Source organism: Chlorocebus sabaeus, chromosome 9 (genome assembly GCF_047675955.1).
Source record: "Chlorocebus sabaeus isolate Y175 chromosome 9, mChlSab1.0.hap1, whole genome shotgun sequence".
Lineage (NCBI taxonomy): Eukaryota > Metazoa > Chordata > Mammalia > Primates > Cercopithecidae > Chlorocebus > Chlorocebus sabaeus.
Window position 1 is genome coordinate 20,320,378 of NC_132912.1, and position 27,675 is coordinate 20,348,052.

A 27,675-nucleotide genomic window follows, 5' to 3' on the forward strand; every position below is an offset into this window, starting at 1 on the left:
CCGTGCCCAGCCTAGATCTTTTATAATCAACCTTCCCATGGGAAATGCCACAATAACCTATTTTACTTATACCTACTATATTTCACCTTTTCTATAACAGCTGATTCTACTTAAAGTATTTGAACGTGAAGTTTCCTTTTCTCGTGCAATTGTGTATTCATTTCCATTTAATCCTTTCTGTGAAAATCACAATGCATTAATTCTCTTGTGTGTTTCAATGTTGTCAGAATCCTTGGCATGTGACCTCTAAATTACAGGGCTGTAATTTACTGCAAATAATTTACTGTAAATTAGCTGTAATAAACTACAGGGCTGTAGTTTATGTTCAAAATCTGATTTAAGGTTCTTTAAGCCTTCTTGGTTTCTCTAGAAATATGGATTTAATTCACCTGTAAGGGGTACCTAGAATCCTAGAACGTATATATATATTTGTGTGTGTGTGTGTGTGTGTGTATGTATGTATGTATTTTGAGATAGAGTCTCACTTTCTCATGCAGGCTGGAGTGCAGTGATGTGATATTGGCTCACTGCAACCTCCACCTCTTGGGTTCAAGCGATTCACCTGTCTCAGCCTCCCAAGTAGCTGGGATTACAGGCACACGCCACCATGCCCAGCTAATTTTTGTATTTTTAGTAGAGATGGGGTTTTGCCGTGTTGACCAGGCTGATCTCAGACTCCTGACCTCAGGTGATCCACCCCGCTCGGCCTCCCAAAGTGCTGGGATTACAGGCGTGAGCCACTGCACCCAGCTATATATTGTAAATATCTGTATTTCTTTGAGTAATGGTTATATGCATTTAAAGCCACATTTTCTTTGGATTTTCAAATTCTAGCAGTAGCTTGCTGGAAGAGTTACGTTTTTAAAAAAATGACCTAGCTATATATTTTAGCAGGTACAACTATTAAATGTCTTCTTTGACATTTGGTTAGGTTTCTTCCAAGTGCCATTCACTTCCTAATTAGAAATGTCAATGTCTTCAAGATGCAAACTGGATAAAGCTATGCCCAGGGCTGAGAAGAGGTTTGCAAGTTGAATCAATGGCACAATTTTTAATTGAAGACTAAAGTCTTCAACCAGATTCAACTCAGTCTAGCAAATGGAATTGTGCCACTGTGCTACACTGCAGATGTTAAAATTATTTCAAGCTCTGAAATTCTGATTTGATTTCATTACTCAAAATTGGTTAACGAGATTTATCAAAGTACTGAAAACTGCATTATCTCTTGGTTCCTTTAAACTTTCTTCTCTTTGATAGAGTTAAGGTTGCTTTAAAAATATGTAAATATAAGTTCTTAATTGTTGATAATATTTAAAGTATCAGCACTCCAGATAAGCATGATATCCAATACAGGTGATAGCATTTTTATCATTTCTTCTTATTGCTGGGAATTTTATGAAACCTGAACTCTGAAAGACTGCATTCTTAAGTCAGAGGATGGTGTCCCCATCAAGGAGATGCCAAAGTTGATACATTAAGCAGTTTGAAGATCACGATTAAGTTAATTCAGAGGTACAAATCTGCAAGGTGATTGATTTCTAAGAACTAAAACAGATATACTTTGAATGAAGTCCTATGGAATGGTTGGTCTAAATTCTATTTCTGTTGTGTTCAGCTTCGTATTTCTGAAGATATTGTAAGACTTTTTCATCCCAAGATAAAATGTTAGAACATTATTCTGCCTTTTCCCTGGAATACTTCTAAGGTTATATTTTTATTACCATGTCTGTAGTGGTAGATCAAGTGTCTAGTCATTTATCATTCAGTCAAATTATTTTTTGACTTCTATACATAAATCATCAAAGCAATGTATCTTTCCCGTTTTTTTTTCTACTTTTCCTTGCTTTTTTTCATACACTTCTTTTGTGTAGCTCATAGTCCTATAAGCAAAGGGAAACTGTTATTTCATTTTGACAGGCTATTGAATATCTATCACTTTTTGTTTTTAAAACTGTAAAACGGCCGGGCGCGGTGGCTCACGCCTGTAATCCCAGCACTTTGGGAGGCCGAGGCGGGCGGATCACAAGGTCAGGAGATCGAGACCATGGTGAAACCCCGTCTCTACTAAAAAATAGAAAAAAATTAGCCGGGCGCAGTGGCGGGCGCCTGTAGTCCCAGCTACTCGGGAGGCTGAGGTAGGAGAATGGCGTGAACCCGGGAGGCGGAGCTTGCAGTGAGCCGAGATTGCGCCACTGCACTCCAGCCTGGGCGACAGAGTGAGACTCTGTCTCAAAAAAAAAAAAAAAAAAAAATTAAAAACAAAAAACAAAAAAAAAACTGTAAAACATCTTGACATTTAGTTTTATGTTTTGCTTTGTTTGACTACTTTTCATGACAGCACTAACCCTATTCTAAGTGTATATGTATCATCATACTGAAAAGTTCTTCTACTTTACAATGTTAATTTGAAATTTCCCTGGAATTTAGGATTTCTCTCCCAAACTTTTATCTAGAGTTGTGGTTCTTCACATTTTCTGTACATTTACCTCACCTGGTTCCAGTCTGAGATGTAATTGTTATTTTATTATTCCAGCTTATAAAATTTTCTACACTCAGACTGTTCTCCGTAATAATTAAATATTAACCTCTAGGGCTGGAACCAGAGCACCAATTTTTTTTAATTCCCAGATTATTCCAGTGTTAGGTTGATAATAAATGGTCTGATTCAATGTTGCATAAATATTAAGAACCCTCAGAATCACTGTGGTGGAGAATCTTGTTAAAATGCATATTCTGACATGGTAGTTCTGGGGTGAAGCCCAAACCTTTGCATTACATTTTAATGTAATTACAAGCACATTGATAATGCAGTTGCCACCAAGCCACAGACTACACTTTGAGTATCAAGAGTTGAATGGATATTTGACCAAAAGAAGAATAACGTATTTTACTCTGACTCCACCCATTGGTCCATTGGTCCTCACCTATACCTCCAGGCCCTCCTGAAACAGTATTTTAATTGGTGACAACAAGAAATTATCTCTATCTACACGTAGAAAGTGCATCTTACTCTGCCGAGGAAAGGAATCCATAAGCATTATATCCATTATACCTCCTAAATCATGTTAATATAGCAAGTGAAAATGAATCCAAGCCAAGCTTGTCCAACCCGCAGCAGCTATTGTTGGTGTCAGTGTATTTTATGTGTGGTCCAAGACAATTCTTTTTCCAGTGTGGCCCAGGGAAGCTGAAATATTGAACAACCTGATTTAAGCTGTTGACAAATGTATTTGTTTTAGTAAAGATCGTTAGTATTTTGTATTTTGTTGAACCATTTGAAATTGCTGATTTTTACAAAACACTTTTGACCTAGAAAAGTTGCAATTTCATTGTTCAGCCTAATAGCTTGACAAATTGATGTCCAGCATAGGAAAATAAAAGAAAAAGAAAAATCACATCAGGATATACTTTTTCCACTGTAGGTTAATTTGTAGATAGAATGTGTAGTTAGAGTTTATGCTGCTGATGGAACACAGAACAAGATGATATAGCAGAGTACCTCTTAGGAAATGCATACTGACGGTTTCCACGAAGTAGCTCTAAATGCACTTTCCATTTGCCATCAGCAAAATGCTTGACCACCTCCCTCTGGTGGATACCTACTTTCCTTTCCGTGCCGGCCTCCTGTCTCATTTTCTACCTGCCCTGTTCCTATCAGAAACCTGGACCAGGGAACTTGTACTGGAGGAAAGAAACTTCCATATTCCATTAGATTTTGGAATCTGAGACATATGAGGGGTTCCAGGAACAGGTTTTGTGTTACCCAATATTTCTTATGCGCCTTCTCAGTGTGTTCTCCATGTGTGAAGTAATTATTCTTTTTTAAACGTGAAATGTCTAGTGATTATGGGAGATGGCCCTATACTACTAAAATATGTATGTCACTAAAACATTAATTAACTTTGATCCTGAATTGATTCAACTTGGTTTTATTTGCTTGAGAAACATTTCTTCAACTATTGTGTGCCAGGCCATTGTTAGGTGATGAAGATGCAAAGACCTACACCCTCTGATGCCTGTCCTAAAGAAACAAGTGGCCTAATGGGATGATGTAGAGAAGTAAATTGATATTTAAGTATAGTGTGACGAGTGCAAAGATAGACTCAAGAAAAACTATACAAGAACAGAGAAGAGGTATCTAAACAAAAATAACATTACAAGAATAGGTCATACTTGATCCAAGTTTTGAAGTATGGGTAGGATTTCTGAGAAAAGGGATAGAAGAAAAGAATTTCAGGAAAGGGATTGACATAGAAAGAGGTTCAGAAGCATGAAACATCAAGATCTGGTTGGGAAACTCTAAAGAGCTACAAGATTTGATTTCCCTGGGGTAAAGATATATACATAGTACTCTATGGCTGGTGAGGCTGAGAAGGTGGGGCTTATTTCTCAGCCTTACCAGCCATAAAGTATCAAAATAAGTGGGGTGTCAGCATTCACAGTCTTTTATGCCAGGCAATGGAGTTTGAACTTTAACCTAGAGACCTTGGGAACCATTTGTGTCGTTTTGATAAGGGAGTGCCAGGACATGTTTTACATGTGTAGTAGTTGACCCTTGAAGTATTGCAGGGAACAGGAGGGACCGGAGTAAGAATGAGAAGCCAGAAAATCTAGTTAGGAGGTTATACTAGTAATCCATAGAAGCAGTGGTCAGAGGCTAAAATAAAGTAGTAGTTGACAATGGGAATAAAAAAGGAGAATGCACATGAGAAGTGTTTACTAATGAAGTAGAAGCTACATAAGTTAATATCTGATTGGATGTGTGATTTATGTCATAGGAAAATGACGAAGGTGGTTCCCAGGACATGGGTGTAAGTTATCTGGGTGGACAATGGTGCCATTGAATAGGAAATACAGGAAGAGAAAGGGGGTAAGCAGTGAATTTAATTTGAGCATGTTAATGTTGACATCCAAATGAAAATGTCAGTAGACATTTTTCTATATAAGCCTGAAATTCACTTAGAAATGTAAGCATAAGATACAAATATAGGCATCAGCAGCATATAAATGATAGTTGAATTTAAGGAGATGAATTAGGTGTGGGAGGTTAGTATAAAGATGAAAAGAGTGGCCAGGCATGGTGACTCATGCCTGTAATCCCAGCACTTTGGGAGGCCGAGCCAGGTGGATCACCTGAGCCCAGGAGCTCAAGACCAGCCTGGGCAACACAGGGAAACCCCGTCTCTACAAATAATAATAATAATAATAATACAAAAATTAGCCAGGCATGGTGGCACACACCTTTAGTCCTAACTACTGGGGAGGCTGAGGTGGGAGGATTGCTTGAGACTGGGAAGTCGATGCTGCAGTGAGCCATGATTGCACCACTGCACTCCAGCCTGGGTGACAGTGAGTCTTCAAAAAAAAAAAAGAAAGAAGAAGAGAAAAGGAAGGAAGGAAGAAAGGAAGGAGGGAGGGAGGGAGGGAGGAAGGAAGGAAGGAATGGAGAGAGGGAGGGAGGAAGGAAGGAAGGAAGGAAGGAAGGAAGGAAGGAAGGAAGGAAGGAAGGAAGGAAGGAAGGAAAGAAGGAGGGAGGGAGGGAGGAAAGAAGGAAGGAAGGAGAAAGGGAAGGGAGGGAGGAAGGAAGGAAGGAAGGAAAGAAGGAGGGAGGGAGGGAGGAAAGAAGGAAGGAAGGAGAAAGGGAAGGGAGGGAGGAAGGAAGGAAGGAAGGAATGGAGAGAGGGAGAGAGGGAGGAAGGAAGGAAGGAAAGGCCAAAGACTAGAGAGGGAATACAGGATTTAAGGTTCTGTGAATAAAATCAAGAGTGTCATAGAGACAGCAAGAAAACAAAAAAAGTTTGGTATCACAGAAACCAAAGGAGAAGAAAATTTCAAGGAGGAAGTAGTGAACAGTGTCAATGTTACAGACAAGTCAAGTTAAAAAACACACACAGAAAAGTGACCATGAGATTTGGTGGCATAAAGACATTTATTGATCTTGACTGGATTGCATAACAATCCACCATTGTACAATCTCCAAGCAGAATTTGAAGATTCTGTGGACAATGAGGAAATTGGAGTCCCCAAGGACAGACTACTTTTTCAAGAAAAAGGGAAGAAGGGAAGTAGAGATTCTTAATTTTACCCATCACAGGTGCTGAGGAGAAACACCTCATAAAGAAGAAAAAGAGTCATGGAGTGAAGTGATATATCCACACGCATGGGTGGGGCCAATCAGCATGAATGAGGGTAGGGAGACAGGAGGGAGAAGTTCAGGGGGTTTCGTCTGAGACCGCTGTTTTATCTGTATAGTGAGACACAAGTAATATGGTGAGAGTGAGTGGGAAGAGGGCAGAGGTCACGGTGTTTAGGAGTTGAAAGACCCATAAAACATGAAATAGGAATGGGAAAGAAGCCAACTGCTAATGTGTAAAGGGCTCATCAGGGTGTGTTTGCAGCCTCCGAAACTTGGTAGCATTCCTTGAGGTTGTATGACTTCACCACTACATTTTGTTCACATGTGCTTGAATTAGCCATGCGTATAGTTCATGTAATATGCTGATCCACTTTAAGCAAAAACAAAAAAAAGAAATTGATGTTGACGGTTGATGGGGAGAAAAGATATGCTAGTCTCAGAATGGCATGGTGCTTTAAAGACAGTTTAATCCATTAGATGGCAAATTTAGTTTAATCTTCTAAACAGCTAGGTTTTCAATGGCTTGCTGCTCGCAGTAAGAGTAATTTTTGCTTTAGTTTTATTCTTCAGAGCTCAAAATTATTATTTGTGCAAGCTTTTTAATGTAACTTGGGTAGTAAGGACAGCAGTTAATTATGTGAAACTAATTTATAACAGTTTTGTAAGCTACTGTGACCAAATATTACTTCAGTTACAGTAATAAATTAACAACTTGTTGGATAAAGTGGCAGCCATAAGTGATTTTTAACACGGTTAACATACTCACCAACCACTAAAGGAAAAAAATGCAAAAACATACAGCTCAAAATTCATTGAAGGAATTTAAATGGAATTCTAGGAAATATTTGTTTAACATGAAAAAGACAAGAGAGAAGGAACAAAGGACCATAAAACAGATGAACACAAAGAAAACAAATAGCTAAGTGGCAGACCAAATACAACCACACCAGTAACTATTTCAAATGTAAATAAAATAAGCACTTTTATTAAAAGCATAGGCTATCACATGGACTTTTAAGAAAGCCAGACCCAACTCTATGTTGTGTATAAGAAATGTACGTGAAAAAATAAAGACAAAGATATAAAATGCTTCAAGATAAAATTTTAGAAAAATATATACACTGCAAACATAACCACAGAGAATCTCAAGGTCCTATATAAATATCAAATTAAGTAGACTTAAACTAGATTTAAAGACAAGGAGAATTAACAGAGGAAAATATAAAAAGGTAAAAAAGGTGTCAGGCATAGTGGCTCACACCTGTAATCCCAGCACTTTGGGGGGCTGAGGTGGGCGGATTGCTTGGTCCCAGGACTTTGAGACCAGCCTGGGCACCATGATAAAACCCCATCTCTACTAAAAATACAAAAAATTAGCTGAGCATGGTGGCGTGCACTTGCAGTCCCAGCTACATGGGAGGCTGAGGTGGGAGGGTCTCCTGAGCTCAAGAGGTCCAGGCTGCAGTGAGTCATGGTCACACCAGTTCACTCCAGCCTGGGCTGCAGAGTGAAACCTTGTCTCAAAAAAAAAAAAAAAAAAAAAAGGAAAAAAGTGCCAGTTCATTAGGAACCATTATAATTTTTTAAAGTTAGACCAAAAGAAAAACAAAATAAGAAGGATATAGATGTGAACAATACTGACAACCACTTTGTCATGATTGGTATTTATACAGCAGGGTTCCTGGAGGGTTTTTTTTTTCAAGTCCGCATGAAATGGTCACCACGGTAGACCATATGTTGAGCCATAAAAAATATTAAATTTCTAGATCGTGGTCTTATAGACTGCATTCTCTGACTGCAAAAGAATCAAACGAGAAGCAGTAACAATATAATGTCTATTGATAAGAAAGTATATCTTAAATGTTCTCACCACACACAAAAATGATAAGCATATGAGGTGATTAGATATGTTAATTACCATGATTTAATCATTCCACAATGTATGTATATATATATAACAAAAAATTATTTTGTGCACTGTAAATATATACAATTTTTATTTGTCAGTTATGCTTAATGAAGTTGGGAGGAAAAATATGATATCTACAAAATCCTCAAATATGTGAAAAGCAAATCAAACTTGTAATATATATATAAATATTGACAAATATTGGCAAATATATGTAAATATTTGATATACGTAAAATATATATTGAAGAAAAAACTATAAGGAAAATTACAAAATATTTTCATGGAATGATAACTGATACAAAATACCAAAATTTATAGAATGCTGCTAAAAAGTATTTAGAAGGAAATTTATGGTTTTAAATATTTATATTAGAAAGGATTAGAAGGGAAAAAAGGTTTAAAATTAGTAACTCAAGTGTCCAATTTAAGTAGATAAGTCAATTAAGATTGTCTCAAATTAATTGTGTCTAAAATTGTGATATTTTATTAAAAATATTAATTTTAAAAGAAGGAAATAAGAGTAGAAAAATGAAATAGAAAATAGAAGACAAAGAATAGAGAATTTAACACAGTCATAAGCTGCTTTTTTGCAAATTTTAATAAATTTAATATCTCTAAGAAGACTGATTTTTAAAAAATTATAAACATCAAAATTCAAAGCCGGGAGCTGGGCACAGTGGCTCATGCCTGTAATCCCAGCGCTTTGGGAGACCAAGGCAGAAGGATCACTTGAGCCCCGGAGGTGGAGACCAGACTGGCTAACATAGCGAGACTCTGTTTCTACAAAAAAATTAAAAAATTAACCAGACATAATGGCACATGCCTGTAGTCCCAGCTATGTGGGAGGCCCGAGTCAGGAGGATCACTTGAGCCTGGGAGTTTGACACGATCACCTCACTCCAACTCCAGCCTGGGTGACAGAACAGGACCCTGTCTCAAAAAAAAAAAAAAGAAAAAAATTAAATTCTGTGTTCATCCAAAACTCTGTTAGAAGAATGAAAAGGCAGGTTACCGATAAGAGAAAATATTTACAGTGTGCTTATATTACAAAGGACTTGTATCCAGAAACTATAAAGAACTCCTAAAAAGTAATAGTAAACAACAAAACCTGAATGGGATACCATATCATGCCCATTAGGATAGCTAAACACTACACAAGACTAGTATTGATGAGGATATGGTGCACTTGAACTCTGTATGCTGCTGACTGGAGTGTGATATTGTGCAATCACTTCAGAAAACTCATTGGCAGTTTCTTATAAAGTTCTGGCCTTTTAAGTCAGAAATTCCACTTCTATGTATTTATTTTAAAAAGAAATCATGTCCACACACACAAAAAAATTGTAAGAGAATATTCATAGCAACTCAATTCATAATTGTCAATAACTGGACATAGTTCAGATGTTTATCAGTAGAAGAATGAACAAATTGAGCACATGTTACACAAATGATTGCTATTCAGCAGAAAGGAAGTATGAACTACTGATACAGGCAGTAACACAGATAAGTCCTAAAACATTGTTAAGCAAAAGATGCCAGAGACAGTGGAGTACATGTAGTATGATTCAATTTATGTGAATTTCAGGTAAAGTCAAGCTAATCTACAATAATGGAAATCAGCACAGTGGTTGCCTATACAGTGTTGGTTGGGGCTGTTAGGACAGACTGTAGGTGGAGACAAGAGAACTTTATGGGGGAATGGAAGTGTTTCATATGATTTGGGTGATGGTTACTTGGTATATACAGTTATAAAAATTTGGCAAATTGCACATTTAAAATTCCTGTATTTCAAACATGCAAATTTGGCCTCTGTAAAAAAAAAAAAAAAAAAAAAAAAAAAAAAAGAAGAAGAAGAAAGAGAGGCATTTTGATATGCTTTAATAAACTAGACATAGTTTTTTAAAAAAATTCCTATGAATAAATTCTTCTAGTCTTCTTAAAATTCTCAAAGCAAAAAAAAAAAAAAAAGAAAGAAAGAAAGAAAAGAAAAAAAAGGAAAAAGCTTATCCTCGGTGAACCAGCATCTTTAATTAGAAGGCATAAAATGTAACATTTCTGATCATGTGATTCATGTTTTGCTTTAAAATATTCACAGAATCTTCCCATGTAGTTGATAACGATGATAAAATTATCTAGCAATTATTGGGCTATTAATGATATACCAGGCAATCTTCTGAGGGCTTTACATGTTTAACTAGCTTAATCCTCACAGCACCCTAAGAAGAAAGTACTATTTGTAATCTCATTTTACACTTGAAGTCTCAGAAGCCCAGGGATTTAAGTAATTTGTTCATAGTCACATAGTTTCTAAGGAATGTAGCTGGTCTATAATACCAAGGGCTCTGATTCCAGGCATGCTCTGTGCTCCTTATCACCCTACTGTCCTTCCAGGAGGGTTGCTTCTAATATGGTCCAGTTCAATATATAGTCATTTATTTGCTATTCTCCTATTAAAGTCATCCAGTGTCTCAAAAAAATATAGCAGTACCAACTTTGCCTAATCATAGAGTTATTTTTATTTATTTTTTTTAGAGGAAGGCACGGTCTAACTCTGTCACCCAGGCTTGAGTGCAGTGGTGCAATCATGGCTCACTGCAGCCTGGAACTCCTCGGCTCAAATAATCCTCCCACTTCAGTCTCCTGAGTAGCTGGGACTGCAGGTGTGTACCACCATGCCCACCTACTTTTTTAAAATTAATTTTTGTAGAGATGGGATCTCACTATGTTACCCAGGCTGGTCTCAGACTCCTGGCCTCAAGTGATCCTCTGGCCTCAGCCTCACTAAGTGCCAAGATTACAAATGTGAGCCGTCATGCCTGGCCAGCAAATCACAGAGTTTTAAAGTCCAAGGGAACCTTAACTTCTTCTCTAATCCCATCCCCCAACACTTTGAGACCAAAGCCCTTGCAACTGTATACAACTTGTGGAAATGTCATATGCCCACACAGCAGAGTCTGTTTGCGAAGATGGTTTGGTGGAACAGGTTAGGTCAGGACCAGTGCGCACTCCCTGGACTAAATGTGTTCTGTTCCACGTTCAAGACATAGAGCTTTACATTTCAGGAGAGTTGGTGCTCCAGTAGCTAAGGGGCAGTCAGTGTGATAAATACAGCTTTATAATGTCCATTCTCCTAAGCAGCGTGATTCTGTCTGTGTTAAAGGCAAGTATTGGTGCAAAGCAGTGAAACATAAATACCCTGTACAAGTGTTGCTCAGTGTTTTCACTTTTTTTTTTCTTTCTGTCCTATGTGGCACAATTTATTAGTTCTCATAGTACAAACTAAAATGAAATTCAAAGCTCTACCGAGCTGTTGTTTTTGTTATTTTTTGTCTTCAGGGTTTCTTTCTTTCTTTCTTTCTTTTTCCGGCTTCTGATTCTGTCTCCCTGAGCTACACAGCACACACATAGAATTCTGCTCATTTACTTTCCTGGAGAGCTATAATATGCATCAAACCACAGCAAATAGCAAAAGGATTGTATGGTTGTTGAGAACATCAGTGTCTAACGTTCCAGTACTGAGGCACACACACACAGGCTACCAGCAACTAAATTAATCCCTGCTTCCTTGGGAGATCCAAAGATTTTTATTAACGTTATGCATAAATTCAGACACCAAAGAACTTGAAGTTGATTTAGTATTCTGCAGTTTTCCAAAGAAGCTGCTTACAGATAACCACTGAAGGGTTGATCTTATTTAGATAGGCTACTAGACCTCAGAAGCTAGGCTTTTGTTTTTCAAATAGTGGCTGTGGATTCTATATCCCATGTCCAAGCTATTGTTTGGGACAACATGTTTCCCTTCGGGTGGTTGCAAGCACATGAGAGGCTGATCTTGGCCTTTCCGCTTGAAAAACTATTCACTGAAATGTCCTTGCTTTCACTCGCCATGCCCCTAAGCTTCCGTGAGGGAATGGATTCCTTCTTTCCATGAATAATTTCAAGAAGTCCTCTCATTGCCCTGGTAGTGCAGCCATGATTGAGAAGAATAAGGGTAGTAATCAACAGAATATTAATGAGAGTTAATAACAGTATTAACAATAATACTAAAGAATCAATATAACAAAGTATACTAATCAGTAGAGTAACAAGTAGTATGAGTGGCACTAACAACATTAGTACAACCATTCCATTGAGGATTTATTATATTTTAAGCACAGTGCCAACCACTTTATAAGCATCCTGTCAGATCTTCACAACCATCAGGAGATAGCTCTTACTATTATATCCATTTTGCAGAAAAGAAGACAGGATTGAAGAGATGCTGGTCCTTGAGGTCCAGCAAAGTGAGATCTGATGTTATTCTTGGAAACCCCAAAGGTTCCATAGTTATGTTAGCCCAGTGGTTTACACACAAATCTGTCTTTCTACACCGATAGGAACAGAGTGAAGGGGATTTTTCTTCCATGTTCAGGAAACTTGATGGATTTGATAAGTAGTAAACATTCATCCTTATCATATCAGGTTATGCATATAAATGATCTGTTTGAACGTAAGTGACTATTCTGAAATTGACAGAATAAATGGCACGAAGAGTCACTCTGTTCTGTACCTCCAAACCTTGAAAGTGCTTTGTTGGCCTATTTTCGGTATTCCATAGTCACTATAAATATCCTTGTTAGGAAAACTATACTATGTTTTTTCTGTAGTTAGAATCCCTAATATCTTAACCATGCAAGGGCTCGGCCTGAAATTAAAAGAGAAAATAGTTTATGAACCCCTTTGGTTTCATATTTAGCTGAAAATTTTAGGTACTAGGATTGTTTTTCCCCTGTGGATTCTTTGGTAGAAGCCGAGACACATTTTATTTTTATTTTTCAAAAATAATTTTTGGCCACACTCAGTGGCTCACGCCTGTAATTCCAGCATTTTGGGAGGCCGAGGCAGGTGGATCACCTGAGGACAAGAGTTGCAGACCAGCCTGGCCAACATGGTGAAAGCCTCTGTCTACTAAAAATACAAAAAACATTAGCTGGGCATGGTGGGACATGCCTATAGTCCCAGCTACTCGGGAGACTGAGGCAGGAGAATGGCGTGAACCCGGGAGGCGGAGCTTGCAGTGAGCCGAGATCGCATCACTGCACTCCAGCCTGGGTGAAAAAGCGAGACTCCGTCTCAAAAATAATAATAATAACAATAATTTAAAGATATATTTTAAATAGAGAAAAATAATAACTTGATACACAAAGCTGATGTTAGGAAAAGTTTAGAAGTTAGGTGTCATAAAGGTCCTGACTGCTGAAAACATATGCGCAGGCAGATTATTACAAAGAAGAGCACATACACATACAAGGAGTGAAAAATGATAATGGGTTATTCCAAATATTTATTTTCGGTCTTATTTGTAGTATATATAAATACCATAAACCTTCTCTTTTTTCAATTTTTTTCTTAAAGACAGGGTCTCGCTCTGTCACCCAGGCTGGAGTGCCCTGGCAGGATCAAAGCTCACTGCAGCCTTGAATCTTAAAATTTTCCCTTTAAGATATCTGCACATACACATGCATAAAAGCACCGACCTTTGAATGAGACTAGAATCAGCCTATCATTTGGTAACTGTTATCCAAAACCCCTCATTTGGATAGAATTAAGTATTCCTTTTAGTATTATTTCATAGAAATTTTATTCAGCTTCATTTTTCCAAGATAAAAGGTAAGGGATTATCAGGTTGTTGTTTTTTTAAAGGATATTCATACTCTAAGATCTTCCAGCCCAGAACATTTTATATATTTCCCTGAATGAATGTCACAGCTGCCGACAGTAGGACAGACTGTAAAAGGAAAGCTGCCCTTGCCAGGTATTGGTCTCACCATACATAATGCCCTTAGATGTGTTTTGTGCACCTGCTTTTATATCTTTTCACAGTGATTACCCAAATCCCTTCTATAGCAATGTCTTAACGTGAATTGTGAATGTGTTGTCACAGTGATACCTAATATAAATTAGGTACACCTTGTATAATAGTTTCAATCCATTTCAATACTAGAATAATATTGGCAGGCTGGTAAGCATTTAAAAAATAGTATCACTCTGATTAAGAAAATGAAAGAACTAAGAGGATTATGAAAAATTACAAAAGACTTAAAACACCAGAAGAAACTCTGAATTAAGTCAAAGTCATAATTGTGTATATAGAAAGTTAAAGAGGTGAGAGAGAAAATAAATGAGCTACAAAATGAGATCAGTTGCAAGGGAAACTTACAAAGGGAAGTACAATTCACTTAAAACTTTTATCATTTGATTTTCCTTTGTTACATGCTTTAGCTTGTAAATGGGTTAGGTACTATTCCATGGGGAAAGCCATGTCTATGTGCATTTTTAATCCCAAAGCAGAACACTAACATTTTAAGCATTTATAGTTTAACTTTATTCTGAAGCTTTAAAAGAGTACATTTTGGCATCATCTGTGTAAGATTTATGAATTTTGAGCAAATTTGTGTATGACTTTGTCCAACTCATCAGCCTCTCTGTCCCCCAAAGGATATTAATATATTATGGAATTTATGGGCTGTAGTTTTTCATTTTAAGCCCAGGAGAAGAGTTAGTTCTAAAGTGAATAAAATTTCAGACAAAGAATATTTCTATTTTAGTTTTTTCTTTATTTCTCGACTTTAATTGTTGGCAGTATTTAATAGTAGGTACAGATCATTTTAGCAATGCATTAAAATATTTTACCATATTGGAGAATTATACTTCTAAATACAGAATATCAATGTCATATGCATGTAAATCCTAAGAGAAAATAACAGTCATAGAAACAGCACGGAGACATAGAGTTTTAATAAATGCTACACTTTGAAAAAATAAATAAATATGTGTATACACATATATACACATATATATACATATATATGTAACATTTTCTTCCTTCTTTCCTCCTATCTTCTTTTTTTCTACCTCCTTTTCCTTTCATCTTTCCTCCTTCTTTATTTTCCATGATTCATAGACTGCTCCAAATTAAACACATTGACGTGAGGTCTTGAATATTTTCTAGTATGTACTTAATATATTTTAAAAATATGTTGTCTTGGCCAGGCGCAGTGGCTCACACCTGTAATTCCAGCACTTTAGGAGGCTGAAGCACATGGACCACTTGGGGTCAGGAGTTCAAGACCAGTCTGGCCAACAGGGTGAAACCCCGCCTCTCCTAAAAACACAAAAATTAGCCAGGCGTGGCAGCCTGTGCCTGTAGTCCCAGCAACTCAGGAGGCTGAGGCAGGAGAATTGCTTGAACCCAGGAGGCAGAGGCTGCTGTGAGCTGAGATCACGCCACTGCACTCCAGCTTGGGCAATAGTGAGAGCAGACAGAGACTCCATCTAAAAATACACACACACACACACACACACATATATATATATGAGTGTGTATATATTGTTTTTGCTATTATGGTAGCAAAAATTTTCCCAAAAATAGCAGATTACTTTCATAGAATTGACAGTTCTTACAGTCTTCTCTGTGTCTAAATATTGATCTGCATTTCATAAAGTGTTGAAAAGTAATGACACTCACTGGGTCAGATTAGAGTATATTATATTGAATACTATTGATTTTCTCTGCTTCATTTATATATTAAAAATGTCTTAAGCACAGTGCAAAAAAGGCCTTTACTTTGGAGATTTTTTAAGTATATTCCTGTACTTCCTTTTTTGGCTTGGAGACTCTTTTATGACTTCTTGTTGCCTGTTATTAATTCCTCTTATTTTAATACACAAGGTAAGGCTTTACAAAGACTAAAGATTTGAATTCTTCTGTGTGTTATGTTTTACTAAGTGTGTGAGAAGGATGCTTGTTTAGTTTTTGTTTGCTTTTGAACATGAATGACAGCTCATAAGATGTTCGAATAGAGGAAGAGTTTAGGTCTTAAGACTAGACTAGATTCCTTCTCATGTTTCTTTAATTTCCCCTAAAACCTACTAGACTCTGATGAGCTTTGTATTAGTCAGTTTTCACACTGCTATCAAGAACTCCCTGAGATTGGTTAATTTATGAACAAAAAAGGTTTAATTGACTCAGAGTCCTGCATGGCTGGGGAAACCGCAGGAAACCTACAGTCATGGCAGAAGGCGAAGGAAAAGCAAACACCTTCACAAGGTGGCAGGACAGAAAGAGAAAGAAGGGGGAAAGTGGCACTTTCAAACCATCAGATCTCATGGGAACTCACTGTCACAAGAACAGCATGGGGGAAACCACCCCCGTGATCCAATCACCTCCCACCAGGTTCCTCTCTCAACACATGGGGATTACAATTCAAGAAGAGATTTGGTGGGGACACAGAGCCAAACCATATCAGGCTTACTGAGAAGTTTGTCCCTGAAGCAAGTTCAGAATTCTCTTTGACATACTTCTATCTGCCAATTTAAAAGAACAATCAGTCGAGCCACAGATTGACATCTTAGTTTATTGTACTTTTTGCAGGAGGGAAATGAGTATACTCAAGCAGTCTTCCCTTGAGGTGAATGAACTAAACTTCAGTTATGGGAATTAGTAAGCATTTACATTTTCTAAATTTCAGTTTTGCATTTGAGATGCCTATTTTTTTTAACTTTTATTTTAGGTTCAGGGGTACCTATGTAGGTTTGTTTTATAGGTAAATTATCACAGGAGTTTATTGTACAGATTATTTCATCACCCAGGTAATAAACATGGTACCCAATAGGTAGTTTTTTCATCCTCACCCTCCTGCCTCCCTCTACCCTCAAGTAGGCTCTGGTATCTGTTGTTCCCTTCTTTGTGTCCATATGTACTCAATGTTTAACACCCACTTACGAGTGAGAACATAATGTATTTGGTTTTCTGGTCCTGTGTTAGTTTGCTTAGGACAACGACTTCCACCTCTTCCCATGTTGCTTCCTTCAAAGAATAGGATCTCATTCTTTTTCTATGGCTGCATAGAATTCCGTGGTGTATATGGACCACATTTTCTTAATCCAGTCTACTGTTGATGAGCATTTATGTTGATTCCATGTCTTTGCTATTGTGAACAGTGCTGCAATGGACATAATGTGTCTTTATGGTAGAATCATTTATATCCTTTTGAGTATATACCCAGTATACTCTAAATTCTGTCTGCAGATCTCCATAAATATGCAAAATCTGTACAATTTGATCAAGCATGATATTAAACTGAAAACCAAGTAGTGAAAGAATTTAAAATCAAAGCATATCAATGGAATGCTTCCTGCACCTTCAGATTTAATGACCTCTAATTAAGCCATTGTAATACCTGCCAATATACGCTCACCTAAAGCCCATAGAAAGAAGCCAGAATAGAGATGCTTGTACTGTGAAGGAAATTGTAGAATCATTGCAGTAGCCAAAAAAAAAAAAAAAAGGGGTTAAATAATACGAGAGTAGAAAAATGCTTTCTCCAAAACTATGTGTGCAATTTTGGTCACTCCATTCAGATGGTCACTCTAAAGCATTTTGAAGTAGTCATTGGTATGTGACACAAAGAAACTCTTGTAATATTTTGGAATTGTGTATGCTACATTTTTCCTTAAATGACTTGCTCTGTTAGAATACATCAAGTCATGTTATACTCATAGGTCTGGAAATATTTATTTTGTCTTCTGGTTAGTATTGAGAATCCATGAAAGCTGTTTATTTTATTAAAATAATCATCATCCAAAAATGTCATTAAATGGTTATTTGGCTAGTAATAAACTAGACTGTACAAATTGCATTATTAGATATGGCCGCAGTGTCTTGGCATCTAAAACAGAAATGTAAAGAAACATTTTTAAAAGGAGATAATATAACTATATTATTATTGGAAGTATGAATACATAATAATTGTGAGAGTATTTATGTCTAAATAAAGGTAGTGAGGTTTGCCACACTCAAGGTGCAAATCTGGTTCTGACTGTTATATTCCAAAGATTGGCAACTTATGTACTGCAAGACAAAAATAATTTTATTTCTGACAAGGACTCTTATTTAGTAAAACATGACCCTTGCACTCTTCTTTCTTCCTTCCTGGGAAGGGCTGCCTCCTTAACAGGTGCTGGTCCTCCGGCCCATTTGGGAAGTAGCAACCTGAGGTCAACTCACAAATACCTTAATCTTCCCTCTCCATTCCTGCATACACAAAAGAAGTAAGACTAAGTCAGGTGCAGTGGCACATGTCTGTAATCCCAGCACTTTGGGAGGCTGAGGCAGGAGGAATACTTGAGCCCAGGAGTTCAAGACAAGCCTGGGCAACATAGTGACAATCTGTCTCTACAAAAAAAATTAACCAGGCATGGTGGCACATGCCTGTAGCGTCAGCTACTTGGGAGGCCAAAGCAGGAGGATCACTTGAGCCCAGGAGTTCGAAGCTGCAGTGAGTCAAGATCATACCACAGCACTCCAGCCTGAGTGACAGCAAGACTCTGTCTCAAAAATAAAAAATAAAAGAAGAGGAAGTGAGGCTGAAATTTGCGAGGCTAAAACTTGGCATGCTGTGTATAAAGGACTGTTTATGATGGCAGATACTGACCTAAAACCCAGCCCAAAGACAAACCCCAGAAATAGAATCAGACACTGAATGGTTGGATAGATGGATGGATGGATGGAGAAAGGGAGGATAAAAAACAGCAGGAAAGAGAGGGATGGAGGGATGGAAAGACGAATGGAAGAGCGAGGGAAGGATTTGAAGAAACAGTCAAAGCTTCGTTTTTGAGTCAAGTAGATATTTTTGCTACATTTCCCCTAAAGCCACATTTTCAATTAATCCTGTTTTCCCAGGAAAGCAATGTGTCATACTCTTATAAAAAATAAGAAAATAGCCAAGTCCACAAGGTGCAATAATACAAGCATACTTAAGGATGAGGCCAAATTTTTAAAAGCAACACATGTTAAGGGCAAAAACATAGTTTATATATTGTCATGAATCTGACTGTATAATTTGCCTCAACCTGCCTCATATAAAAAGTACGATAATAATATAATATCTCAATATTCATTAAGTGCTTATTATGAGTCACATACTCTCCTAAGAACTTTGTATGTATTAAATGTGGAATTCTCATATCAACCCTGTGGGGTAATTACTGTTATTGACTGCATTTTGGAGATAAGGCTAACTGAAGACCAGACAGATGAGGTCATTTATTATAGCCTCACTTGATTTTTATTGGCAATGTTGTCATTCTAATACTGTAACCTATTTCCAAAAGCCTTTATTTTTATCTTTTTCCTTCCTCTCTTTTCCTCCTCCCTTCTCACCAAATACAGATGAAAATGTTTGTGATGGCAGATACTGACCTAAAACCCAGCCTAAAGACATAGCCTCTATCATCTTGGAGGTGTAATGTTAATTCTTTTTTGTAAGGTTTAGTCTCGCTCTGTCGCCCAGGCTGGAGTGCAGTGGCAGGATCTCGGCTCACTGCAACCCCCGCCTTCGGGTCTAAGCAATTCTCCTGTCTCAGCCTCCTGAGTAGCTGAGATTACAGGCACCTGCCACCATGCCTGGCTAATTTTTTGTATTTTTAGTAGAGACAGTGTTTCCACCTTGTTGGCCAGGCTAGTCTCAAACTCCTGACCTCAGGTGATCCACCTGCCTCGGCCTCCCAAAGTGCTGGGATTACAGGCGTGAGCAACCACGCCCGGCTCCAGTGGTAATTCTTTAACTGTTTTTCACATTAGTTTTTCTTTGCTTGAAGTTACCAGATTCTTTTCAGAATTATTTGCTAGAAGAACTCACAACATGAAATAAGAGGAAATAGCAGGACCTACTGCCCAGTGTTCATTGAGGAGGCATTGATCAGAGGTCCAGAATTCAGACATGGAGGCCAGACTGCTAGTGTGTGAGCTCAGTTTTACCTTAATAGTTTTGCAACCCTAGCTTATTTTCTAATTATCCTGTGCCTCGACTTCCTTATTATAAAACAGAAATAATAGTAGTGCTTACCTCTTAGGGTTGTTGGTTTGGTACTTGCAAAGCAATACAATGATCCCTGGCACAGTGTAAATGAGCTATTATGTAATGAATTACTCTAAATTTGATCTTCTTTCACTAATGAATTTCTGTTACATTAGGGAAATCTTTAGAATTTTCAGCCTTACTAGATTTGGAGAAGGATTACTGAACACCAACAGCAGTTCTCAAGCAAAGAGTTAACGAGAGCAATAAAAATGTAGAGGGGAGGTAGAAAGAATTAGGAGGTCATGTTTCTCCACTTTTTCTGGAATTCCATTCGTTCATGTGGACCACACATTGTGATAGACATCCATGTTTGGTTTTTCTTTAAAAAAATGTAAAATAAAAGAAAGAAATCAGTGCTTATTAAACGAAGTTTAATAAACAAAAAAATGTTTACAACATAGAGGCAAAGGGTAAAAATAACAAAGAGGTAAATTGGTCTTGAAAGTATTGAGGCCGGGTGCAAAGGCTCATGCCTGTAATCCCAGAACTTTGGGAGGCTGAGGTGGGTGAATCACTTGAGGTCAGGTGTTCAAGACCAGCCTGACACGGTGTAAGCCCATCTCTACTAAAATTACAAAAATTAGCCAGGCCTGGCGGCGGGCGCCTGTAATCCCAGCTACTCAGGAGGCTGAGGCAGGAGAATTGCTTGAACCTGGGAGGTGGAGGTTGCAGTGAGCTGAGATTGTACCACTGCACTCCAACTTGGGCCTGGGTGACAGAGCAAGATTCCCATTTCAAAGAAAAAAAAAAAAGAAAGAAAGAAAGGATTGAGAGCCACTGTTCTGAAACTTTTGTTCATCTTAAAGAATTATCTCATAATTCAGAATACCAGTCATATGGTGCACTTAAGATACAGTTACTGCTGTACATAATTCAGGAAGATCTCTAAATGCCTGAGTAATCATCAACAATTACAGAATTTTAGTAAAAGAAGACTTTAGAGATTAGTTGTATTTGGCTGGTTGGCTTTGGTTAGCGTAGTTATTACTTAAGAAATTTAATTCCTCCCTTTGCTAACTCAAAAAAAAAATGTGTATTATAGTGAAAAGCATCTCAGTAAAAGTTAGAGGAAATGATACTGTTCTGGGGTGTAGTGGAATGTTTTCCTTTGCTGTGGCGTTCCCTTCAGATAGTGATCAAAACTATTTGAGGGTTATTGAGCATCCATCTGTTACACTTTTACAAAGTATTTTTGCTTAAAACAGATTTTTCACAAATTTTGCTTGGAGTTCATGTACAAACTTTCTGAAAATGCTTATGTAGCTTACCAAAAGATGTCCAGTACTCTTGAATTTAAAATTTCCGTGAGAGGAGCTTTCAAAATTAATCAGTTTTTCCCTAGGTAACTTTGTTGGTTTAATGAGAAAAATCAAAGTTAAATTTAGTGTGTAGTTAATTAGAGTTTGAGGTTTCCCACAGTACTTTGAGAATAAAAAGTATTCATTTTGCTTATCCAACTAGAAATTTTAAAACACAGGCCAGGCGCAGTGGCTCATGCCTGTAATCCCAGCACTTTGGAAGGCTGAGGTGGGCGGATCACCTGAGGTCAGGAGTTTGAGACCAGCCTGACCAACATGGTGAAACCCTGTCTCTACTAAAAATACAAAATTAGCCAGGCGTGGTGACTCACACCTGTAATCCCAGCTACTCAGGAGGCTGAGGCAGGAGAATCACTTGAACCCAAGGAGGCGGAGGTTGCAGTGAGCCAAGATCATGCCATTGCACTCCAGCCTGGGCAACAAGAGTAAAACTCCATCTCAAAAAATAAAAAATAAAAATAAAACACAGTGATAAATGTACTTTTACTCACGAATCCTGTGGATTCTTCATTGCCCACATGAAGAGCACCTCACCTATAAAATTGGTGTTGTGGAAAAGTTGTCCAGGAAGTAAAGATCCAGTCGTACTTTATTAAAAACACAAATATCTCCTTAGATGAAAATGCAAACTTAAGGGTAAGCTCATGACCGTCCTGACAGCTGGGATGTTCTTTCAGCTTCTACAGATGACAGTGCAGCTGAGAAGAAAGGGGGAACCCTCCACGCTGGCCTCATCGTTGGAATCCTCATCCTGGTCCTCATTATAGCCACAGCCATTCTTGTGACAGTCTATATGTATCACCACCCAACATCAGCAGCCAGCATCTTCTTTATTGAGGTAAGTGTTGAGTTGAACACATGAAAACCACGCCAGTTGATGAACTGTATCCGTTTGCTAACACCACCTGGATTTAATATTTACCGCATGATTTCTCCACTTTTCAGTTTCGAGGTTTCTGATTTCACACAATGGATGCTCTCACCCATGCACTCTCGTACATATTGATAGATTGCTTTCAGATGATGGGTTCAGTTACCTTATCTCTGGAGCTTTTAAAGACATAAACTATCTTGTCTTTCTGAGATCTAAAAGAAAATGGGAACCATACTTTTTGGTCCTTTTACACCAAGTATGTTAACCAGCTGCTCTCCTTGTCCTAGGAGGAAATACTACGTATCTGGGAGGCTAAAGACTTAGCTTAAGTCAATTGCTCAATGAATGCTAATTGAGTATTGGCTGTGTGCATGATACAATATGATGGGCCTCTTCTCAAAATGCTCACAAACCATTTGGAAAAAATATGGCTTTCACCACAAAATGACAGGTATAAAAATAAAATAATGGTATATGCTGTTGCCATTTTGCATAATGTGTGTATATTTGTACATTTATATATAAATGCACAGACACACATATCCACACAGACACGGAACGAGAACACCATGCTGAATAAGTGTTATGTCTTCATGTACAGAATATAGGTTTGGTGCCAGTGCTGAGGAGTAAACAGGTGGGAAGGCAAGGGGCTGTGCATAAGGAGCTATGGCTAAGCCCTGGGGTCTAAAAGGCTGAAACCAGGAAGCCTGGAGACCAGTGGATACAGTCTGTGTGTCTGTCTGTGTGACCAAGTCATCTCTGTCCTCCAGAAGGTTGGGTTTCCTGGGCCCCCTGCATATGATGCAGTTTTTTCTTGTTTTGTTTTGTTTTGTTTTGTTGTTGTTTTGACAGAGTCTCACTCTGTCGCCCAGGATGGAATGCCATGGTGCGATCTCGGCTCACTGCAACCTCTGCCTTCCAGGTTCAAGCGATTTTTGTGCCTCAGCCTCCTGAGCAGCTTGGACTACAGGCAAGCACCACCACACCCAGCTAATTTTTGTATTTTAGTAGAGACAGGTCTTCACTATGTTGGCCAGGTTGGTCTCAAACTCCTGACCACAAGTGATCCTCCCGCCTTGGCCTCCCAAAGTGCTGGGATTACAGGTGTGAGCCACCATACCTGGTCACATATGCACCTTTGACTCTCACATCTGAATGGAACCACTCCTCTTCCAACACCAAATAAAACTAGAAATACTAAAGCAATAAAGGAAATCTTCTCTTGCAGAATTTCAAACACAGAATTAGAATTATTCATTGTATGACGCATGGAAAGGTTGCTTGGAATTATGGTCACTTGTTGAGTGAGAAATTATAATGCCTTTTAAACTATGGAGTTAAAATTACCTATGCTCCTTATAATGGAGAGAGGTGAATAAATGCAAATCAAACAATTGCTTAAACGTCCTAGATGGCTCACAACTGTCTGTAGAAGAAAGTGCCGTCTCCTTTTCCTTCTTTGGGGGCTCAAGGCCTTGGCACTCTCAATCTTACGTGTCATTTCAATCTTTATTCTCTTGGCTCCCTAATCTGAAGTTGGCATTTCTGTCAAATTTCATGTTTTGTTTGTCTCTGTACACAGCCCAAATTCTCCATGTCACAAAAACATTGCTCATTCTAGTTCCTCCATCAAAAATTCCTCCTGCTCAGGTACAGTGACACATCTGTAATCCCAGCACTTTGCGAGGCTGAGGCAGACAGATTGCTTGAGCCCAGGAGTTTGGGACCAGCCTGGGCAACATGGTGAAACTTCATCTCTAAAAAAAAAAAAAAAAAAAAAAAAAAATAGAAAAAATAGAAAAAAATGAATGGGGCATGGTGGCGTGTGCCTGTAGTCCAAGCTACTTTGGGGGCTGAAATGGGAGGATTGCTTGAGCCCAGGAGGTCAAGGCTGCAGTAAGCCATGACTGTGCCACTGCATTCCAGCCTGGGTGATAGAGAGGCCTAGTCTAAAAAAAAAAAAATCCTCCACTCCCATATTAGTTCTTGAATTCAGAAGCCAAAAGGCCTTTGATACGGTGTACCCCATAAGCTTCTTTAGACCATCTTCCTGCTCGGCAGCTGGGTATAATCTCTTTCTCTTCTGAAACTCTATCTACAGGGATACACCCCTGCCTTTCTCTGGCATTCATCTTTCTGTTTTGCATTAGAGTTCAGTATGCACATGATTTATTCCACCCTGCAAAACTTGTAAGTGCCTTAAGATTTGGATAAAATCACTTACGTTTCCTTTGAAAAATAGGGATTCTGCCAATATTTCCTGGAAAAACGTTCATAATAAATATCCTAGGACATTTCAGACTTCCAGTGAAATTTCATATAAAACATATTTCAGAAATGGCATCTTCATTTGATTCAGTAATTGAGATATTATCAGGCATTGCCTTGAATTGAAAATCTGTTATTAAGTTCTGTTAATGTGCTTAGTTTTCTCGGAAGAAAGTAGACAACCTTCTCAAAGTTACAAATGCATTCTTCAAAGAGCTGCTGAGTGACAAGCTAGAAAGCCTCAGGGACTAGCCAGACCTCAGGCTGCTGCTACTGCCGTAACCCCCGCACATGTTTAAGCCTTTTCAAACTGTGCAGTTTATTTTCTGACATAGTGAAAAAGAAGACACTGTGAAATATCTGATGGTGATGGTATTAGCGGCAAATTGCACAGTATGAAAGATCTAGTTAAAGCTGGTTCAAAGCAACCCACATATGACTGCAAAAATAGTGGAATATTGTTTTGAGTATCAGTCTCATTGTCTTATGTCTCAGAGCCTGTACGTCCATGTGTGGAGTGTTTGCATATGTATACATACACACGTATTTATAGAATATGAGAGCTAGATGGAATCTTAGAGATAATTTAGCTCTATACTCTCCTAACACAAAAGGAGACTGAGTGAGGCTCAGAGGAGTGGAATGACTTATCCAAGGTCAAAGAGCCATAGTTCTAAGAATAACTCTTTCTTCTTTTGACGTGTAAGCAAAGCAGAGTCACTCAGCAGGTCTCCCAGCTTTTCTCCTCTTGACTTTTTTTCCTTCCTGTGGAGTCAATTGCCAGAGTCTGCTTAAATCTCTACCTATCTGACACACTGCTGGGGTCATGCAGCTCACAGTGGCTGGGCAGCAGCTGATGTTTGGAGGTGATAGTCATAACTTTACTATTATTAAAACTGACCACTGTTTGCAAAATCAAAACAGATCCATGATGACCATTCTGTTTGTGATACGCAGATGTGTAAATTTGAAGATTTGAAATTATTAGTTACATTAGAATCGTTGTTGCATAAATGAGGGAACTGAATATAACAACATTTTTTTTCATTGCCTTTGATGTTCCATACTATACTCCTATCTACTTTTGAAATGAAATTGCTTTCTTCTTTTATGAAAATGATACCATTCTTTATCGAAAATTGAGATAATGCAGAAATGTAAAAGGAAGAAAAAAGAAAGTCATTTATAGTTCCAGCATGCAGAAATGATGACTATTAATAGTTTAATTTTTTTTCTTCTGGAATTTGTATTACATAATTTGATGTTTGGCCATTTAATACAGTGGTGATTTCACTGTAAGACACATAGGTATTCTTTTTTAAATAACATTTTTCTGTTTTATTATGATGACTTTGTAAACATAATTTTAATGTTTGTATTCTATTCTATTCAACATTCGTTCAATAGTTTTATACTGACTGCCTTTTTTGAAGTCAAGTGGTAACTCGGAATGCACTGAGAGCCTAACATGTGCCTACAAGTCAAAAAGGACCTCGTTTCATTCAGATGAAGACTGTGTGTTAGTTTTCTACTGCCGTTATAACAAATTGCCACAAACCTAGCTACTTAAAATAACACACACTTGGCTTACAGCTCTGGAGGTCAGAAGTGCTAAAATCAGGATATTGACAGGGCTGGTGCCTTCTGGAGGTTTCAGGGCTTAATCGTTTCCTTGCCGTTTTCAGCTTCCACATGCTGCATGTGTTCCTTGGCTCATGGTTTCTTCTCATATCATTCCAACTTCTGTTCCCACCGTCACATCTCCTACCACGAACGTTGACCCTGTGACTATATTGGGCTCACCTGGGTAATCTAGAATAATCTCTGCATCTCCAGGTCCTTAACTGAATCACATCTGCAAAGTTCCTTGTAAGGTAACATTGACACCTTTTAGAGATTAGGACATGGACATCTTTGGGAGGCCATTATTCTGTTGAGCACAGAGTGCGTCAAATGTGAGATGCATCACACACTTCCAATTAAACTGTAACACACCCTTGACTATAAGATATGTCCCAGTTTCAGTTATTAAAATGTAACCCAATGGATATCTTGAATATTTCACAGTGAAATCCAGACTTCACTAAACACTTGTATGAGTTAGTTCCTGTGCTAAACACTGTATATAATGTGATGAAATTGAATGACTCTAGGCTGGGAGCGGTGGTTCATGCCTGTAACCCCAGCATTTTCGGAGGCCGAGGCAGGCAGACCACTTGAGGTCCAGAGTTTGAGACCAGTTTGGCCAACATGGTGAAACCCCATGTCTACTAAAAATACAAAAATTAGCCAGGCATGGTGGCACGCGCCTGTAGCCCCAGCTACTCGGGAGGCTGAGGCAGAAGAATCACTTGAACCTGGGAGGCGGAGGTTGCAGTGAGCCAAGATCGCACGGCTGCACTCCAGCCTGGGTGAACGAATGAGACCCTGACCCTGTTTTTAAAAAAAAAAAAAAAAAAATTCATGACTCTGCCTTTGAGTGTATATATCAGAGCTCATGCACCCAGTGTCTTATCGCAGAGCAATGGGGCTCTTCCTACTTTTTCTTATTTTTAATCATCCCTATTATAAACATATTAATAGTAACAGCCAACACTTATCAAATACCCTAATAAAGTGATTGACACTTATTATCTCATTTAATCCTCATAAAGACCCTGTGTGATACAAAGGTTATCTTCATCTCATAGATGAGGAAGCTGAAGCATGGGCCTTAAGTAAGTTCTCACCATCACGCATTTGGTCATTAGTGGAGTCAGGATTTAAGCCCAGGCTCTCCAACTCCGGAGACTATGCCCATAACCACCAGGCTGTGCTGCCTCCCTATGTGTAAAGGGTTTTTCTTCATATGCTGTATGTAGAAATGTCGGCTGATATATATACAAGGACATACATTATGTCCTTGGAACAGATTTCCAAAAGTAGAATCAAAGGGAGGAAATGAATGGTATAAAAGAATGTAGTAAATATTGCCAAAAGCATGACAACAATTCATGTAGCTGTTGCTATTATTGTCTATTTTTAGTGATGATAATGTCAGTGGCTGTTATCTGTGTATTTTGTTCTTGCAGAAAAGATACACCAGTTATTATACATTTTGTGGACCCAAACACCCTTCCTTATATAAAATACTTACATGGGCTTTAGCTTTTAGATTTCTTATTGTAGAAAGGAAATGAGATAATTAAGCAAATCATCACCCCATAAACAAGTGAATTAACTATTAATATCCCGTGTCTTCTTATACAAGACTAGGTACCA

At 38.1% G+C, this 27,675-nt stretch overlaps 1 protein-coding gene across 2 annotated transcripts in view; it reads left to right on the forward strand.

Annotated features, from left to right (window-relative positions):
• PLXDC2 (plexin domain containing 2) overlaps positions 1 to 27,675 on the forward strand; it is a 461,353-nt gene that overhangs the window by 399,024 nt on the left and 34,654 nt on the right. For both annotated transcript variants that reach the window (XR_012093899.1, XM_008002439.3), the window contains exon 13: positions 21,947 to 22,107. Coding sequence is in view for 1 of the 2 variants with exons in the window: in XM_008002439.3 (XP_008000630.1) it covers positions 21,947 to 22,107 (161 nt within the window). In the remaining variant the exon portion in view is untranslated. The remainder of the gene's footprint in view (positions 1 to 21,946; positions 22,108 to 27,675) is intronic.